This window comes from Prunus dulcis, chromosome 6, assembly GCF_902201215.1.
Source record: "Prunus dulcis chromosome 6, ALMONDv2, whole genome shotgun sequence".
In the NCBI taxonomy this organism is placed as follows: Eukaryota; Viridiplantae; Streptophyta; class Magnoliopsida; order Rosales; family Rosaceae; genus Prunus; species Prunus dulcis.
In genome coordinates, this window is record NC_047655.1 from 17760608 (window position 1) to 17766027 (window position 5420).

Below are 5420 nucleotides of genomic sequence, written 5' to 3' on the forward strand. Positions count from 1 at the left end.
ATAGTATTCTACTTCTCATTAGAAAGGAAAAAAAAAAAAAGTTTATTTTTAGTAGGCAATGAGAGATTCTTTTTTTTTTTTCCCCTTAAATATGAAAGAATTCAATTAAAAATGTTAAATTTTCAAATAGTTCGAATCCAAGTAAAATGTTTGAAAAGACCATTTCTATCCGAAGGTGCAGAGAGAAAACTTTAGGGTAGAGAAGAAGTGGGTGTGAGTAGCTTGAGAGTGATGTCCACGTAGGAAACGACGTGTGACCACGTCAAATTGATGCCATCGCTTCTACAACACGCAACTTTTTCCACATCCTTACTCATTCCTCCACTTTTTGTTTTGTGACAACTTGACATATTAGGCTTAACTTAACCACGGTTACTTTGGTGTCTAATATCACACAATTCACCCCCTATGAAGTAACCTCTTTACATAAATGGATTTTGACTTTAATGCATGTGGTCTCCGGTTCGAATTCCCTATAATTATATACATTATTTCTTATAACATTCCACACGTAATTACCTTTTATGTAACAACGACAATAAAAGCATGTCATATTAACTTATTATGCACATAATTGTGTAAATATAGTGCATTCTCAAGGGTCTTGTAAGGTGACACTATTTTAGGACATCTATGACCCTCTATTTGGATGAAGGAAGTGAAAATTACATAAAATTCTAAAATGACGGAATTTAGATTTCCATCATTTCAATTTCTAGCAATTGAAGATTTCAATGTTTGAATTTATGTATATAGAATTTGTAAATGACACTATAAAAATTGTGAAATAACACCTATTTTAGTGGAAATTGAATTCGGGAATTTGATGCCCCAATTTTTACCTTTTTTTCTGCGCGTCATTTAATAAATTCCTCGATTAAGTTGTCAAACAAAGAAATTGTTAATTTCTCTTTTAAATTTTTTGACTTCTAAATTCTGAATTATTTTCTCTCATCTAAATAAAAGGTGATTAAATTAATATGGTTTCAATACAACAAGACTGCATTATTAAATAGGTTGACCCAACCCAACTCAACCCGAATCAATTATTTTATGTTGTTTTCTAGTCTTTAATCAACCATATGGTGTCAAAGATTACCACCTATGTAGTCAAGTAGCAATAGTGGGGCAGGTTGATTGGGGTCATAAAATTGCGTGATGAAGCCAAATTGGCTTTTCGAGAACCTCAAGAATCCGCCTTTTCTTTCTCTTTCTACTCTCAGATCAGAGCAGGCGCCGCAATTGATGATATAATGTTGTCGGGTCCCTCTCAAACTATCGTCACTCCTTACCCTTGCATCGTTTGCTTTGCGGCCCCAACTGACCCACAACCCATGAAAGCATCAACTTATTAATTAGGCTTTATCTAATTGACATCACTAATTAATCTCATCATCACCATCTCATTTTATCCGCATCAGCTTATCTACATGTCATTATGAACCTCACAATAACAATAGAATTTTATAATAATTATCTAAAAAGGATGGTTATCTTATCTACATCTTCTTTTATCATTCTTTTTGTGGTTTCTTTATATTTAGAATAAGTTGTAGAGATTCTTTGGCTCTTCTGTACTGTTTTTCACCTCTTTTTTGTGAGAGTTTTTTTTTTGTATTATTGTAACTTGGTTTTTTTAAAGCTTTATCTCTGTTTGATTGTTTTGAATTTACAATATTAGTTGGAATGTCTAAACCTTAATGCCAACAAGGCTACCTTGGTTGAAATTTGAATCGATATAATGCTATTGAAAGTGATGAATTTGTTATAGTGTGTGTGCCATTCCATGTTTGAATGGATTTGTTTTAAGTACTAATCAATCTTGACCAAACTTGATTAATTAATAATGTTGAATAAGCTAACACTCACCAACCAATATACTAATGGCATTGTACACATGAACATTCCCTTAGCAAAACCAAGAAAAAAATGCCTTTGACGAAAAGATAATTAAGACATTTTTATACAATACCATTTAAATATGTGTTGTCATGTTGATATTATTCATTCATACTTGCATTAGTTGGTCATGACACTTTTGATTTCAGGTTAAATAGAAGCAATTCTAATCTATTAATATCATAGATGCATTGGGTGGTGATTTTCCCACTCTCCTTTTATCTACTTACACTTCCTTTTGTTTTTTTTTTAATAGTTTTTACTATAACAAAAAAGGGAATGTAAGTTGACAAAAGAGGAGTGGGAACATACAATTTCTAACAAAGGGAGTGTAAGTGGATAAAAGAAGAGTGGGAAAATCAGCTCTCATTACATTAATGTCAAGTTGAAAATGATATTTTAAAATGAAAATGAAAGTTGGAACTTTCCATTTTTCCCTTTAACTAAACTGAAACTATACACGATAATAATCAAATGGTTAAATAATTTTCGATTCGATTAATTTTTTTATTTATAAAGATGCTGAAAAATGATGATTTCAAAAAAGAATTGTCCTGATCATGAGAGGACCATTGTGGTGTGCGTCCAAACTAGTATTATTAACTTACGTTCTTGGACACTCTTAATTTAGGTTTAAACTAAAAGAAATATCTAAAATGGCGTAAGTATACCAAATTCCTTGATGTTGATTTTTGTTTTCAGAAAAAAAAAAAAAAAAATCGACGGTCCATATTAATAGTCCAGTACCAAATGTGATAACAAAAAAACACTGACTCAATGACTCAGCAATTTTCGCTGAGGTTGAGGTGGCAGTGAAACGGCGAGTCACAACAGTGTAAACGACAAAAAAACGCATGAAAATCCAAAATTTGCTAACGGGAGCACATAACAGTCAACCTAATCGAGCAAATCGAAGACAGCCACGTGTAAAGCCCTGGCTCCTCAACAGACTGCCCGTCACTAAATACAATGCGCAGAAACGTGTCATGTCGTCATTGCGCGCCCACATCGAATAAAGGTATCTTCGAAGTTGACGAGGCAGAAATGATTAATTAATGAAGAAAAACGTGGTTAGAGAGAGAAAACCGGAGGCTTAAGCCAGAGAGAGCCACTGGCTTGAGGCTTATATAAGCAGAGAGCAAGTGACCCAAGGAAGCACAAGAGAGCCAAAAACACCAAAGTGAGGCCACAAAAACAAACAGAGAGAGAGAGAGAGAGAGAGAGAGCTTTTCTGCTACTGTGTTTGATAATTTTGCTAGTTCTTCAACTCCTTCCCCTTTCTCTTTGACCCCTCTTCTCTGAATCCCTTTCTGTCATCGTCTGTTTTTCGAAAGAACATATTTTGGGGCTTGTTTTTTGGAATCTTAATTGGAAATTACATCAATTGTGATAAAACAAAGCAAACCCAGAAGGGTATTTCTGGAAGCAGGTGATTCAGAACAGTGATCCAGGTTTTTTCTCCCCCTTTTTTTTTTCAGTATAAAGTTTTAAGCTTTTCTTTTATCAACTAGGAGGGTTTATTTTTGTCCCTCAAAGGTTGTTTTTTTCTAAGCCTGTTTAGTTTTTCTTTGTGCAAAAAACCTTGTTCTTTTAATCTGGGTTTTTTTTTCCTTCTTCTTGGATTTAGTCTACCTGTTCTTTGATTTTGGTAAGAAACAGGTTGGTTTTAAGGAAGTATATTTTCTGTCTTATATTCTAGCTTTTACCCCTTTTGTGACTACATGGCAACAGCTATAGATCTTTACAGCAGCAGCTCAATGACACCAGATTTATCAGATTCCTTGAGGGAGGATCAGCTCATGAAAGCACTTATGCCTTTTATGAAAAGTGTTTCATCAACCTCTTCTTTGACATCTGTTTCTTCTTCTATTTCTTCACCAACCTCTCCTTCTACTTCTTCTTCCTTTTCTTCCTACCCTTCTTCTTACACTTACCATCCTCCACTCTACTCTACTCAGCCCAATTTGTACCCTGACTTTTGCTCGCCATCCACAACCCACATGTTTGATCAAGTGGGTTTTGAGCAAACAGGTTCAATAGGGCTTAACCAACTTACCCCATCTCAAATTCTTCAAATCCAAACCCAAATGGTCCTCCAGCAACAGCAGGAACACCAACAAAAGGAACAAATTGCTGCTTTTGCTTCTCCAGCTTCACTGCAAAACCAATATCAGCACCAAAACCCTCGCACCCTGAAATTCCTCAGCCCAAAAGCCATCCCAATGAAGCAAGTTGGTGCTCCCTCCAAACCCACAAAGCTCTACAGGGGAGTGAGGCAGAGGCATTGGGGCAAATGGGTTGCTGAGATTAGACTTCCCAAGAACCGAACCCGCCTATGGCTTGGTACCTTTGACACTGCTGAAGAAGCGGCTTTAGCTTATGATAAAGCTGCTTATAAGCTCAGGGGAGACTTTGCTCGGCTCAATTTCCCTCATCTCAAGCACCAAGGGGCTCATGTCTCTGGCGATTTTGGCCACTACAAGCCTCTCCATTCCTCAGTGGATGCCAAGCTCCAAGCAATTTGCCAGAGTTTGGCTGCTAATTCGGCGAAACAGGGGAAAACAGGGGAGCTCTGTTCTGTGGCAGAGAGAAAGCCAGCGATATCATCTCCTTCAGAGGTTTCGTTGAAAACTGAATTGAAAAGTGAATGGGAATTAACTGGTGTAGAGTGCTATAGACCGGAGATCTCATCTTCGCCCTCTCGGTCCGTTGAGTCTTCAGCCGGGTCCTCTTCGCCGGAATCCGACATTACCTTCTTGGAATTTTCGGATTCTCAATGGGATGAGGCTGAGAATTTCGGACTAGAGAAGTACCCTTCAGTGGAGATTGACTGGTCTGCTATATAAAGTCCTTATGATAATGTAATCTTTGCTTATTTCTCGCTTTAACCTTAGTTTGTGTCTAGTTTGGGTTTTAGCCTTTTAGGCCCAGTTTGGTGTTGTCAGGTGCTTCTGCAATGAATTTTTTACATTTGCAGAGGTTTTCCTCAGTCATAGTTATTAGTTCATAGGATAATGAGTCTGCAATATGTAATGATTTCTCCATTTTTGGTCTGCTGGTAATTTTTTATCCTTGCATGACTATGGAGATTTCTCGTTATAGTGTAATTAAACAGTTCCTTTTATTAGTGTTAATTGTTCTACTTTTTCTATATTTTGTGTAACATGAAGAGCATGTGATGGTGTGTGATTCTATCTCTTCAAGTAAACAGCAAAAACTTAATTTAGAAAAAAAAAAAAAAAAAATTTGTGAAAGAGGAGAAGACGACGAAAAACATGATCAAATTCTGATGGAAAGTGGAGTTTGGGAAATTCTATAATGTGTGATTAGAATATTAGCACAGGCATGAGGCCATGACAGGAAACAGAAAAATACTTTTCCGGATGATGTTCATTTATATATTGCACGCTGTATGATTATTATGGGCTTCAAACCGCCTGGGCATTATGAAGTTCAAGGGGGCTTGCACAAACATTTTTTTACCTGGTGGAAAAATTCACAACTTGCAGAAATATAGGACA

At 36.3% G+C, this 5420-nt stretch overlaps 1 protein-coding gene across 1 annotated transcript; it reads left to right on the forward strand.

Annotated features, from left to right (window-relative positions):
- The first annotated feature begins 2995 nt into the window (after positions 1–2995).
- On the forward strand, positions 2996–5050 carry LOC117631119 (ethylene-responsive transcription factor RAP2-4-like). The gene has a single exon (XM_034364079.1). The coding sequence runs from the start codon at positions 3621–3623 to the stop codon at positions 4743–4745; it is 1125 nt and encodes a 374-aa protein (XP_034219970.1). The 5' UTR covers positions 2996–3620; the 3' UTR covers positions 4746–5050.
- The last annotated feature ends 370 nt before the right edge of the window (positions 5051–5420 follow it).

What these genes read in the sequence shown, in the direction of transcription:
- LOC117631119 (XM_034364079.1), top strand. Translation starts at nt 3,621, where the DNA reads ATGGCAACAGCTATAGATCTTTACAGCAGCAGCTCAATGACACCAGAT.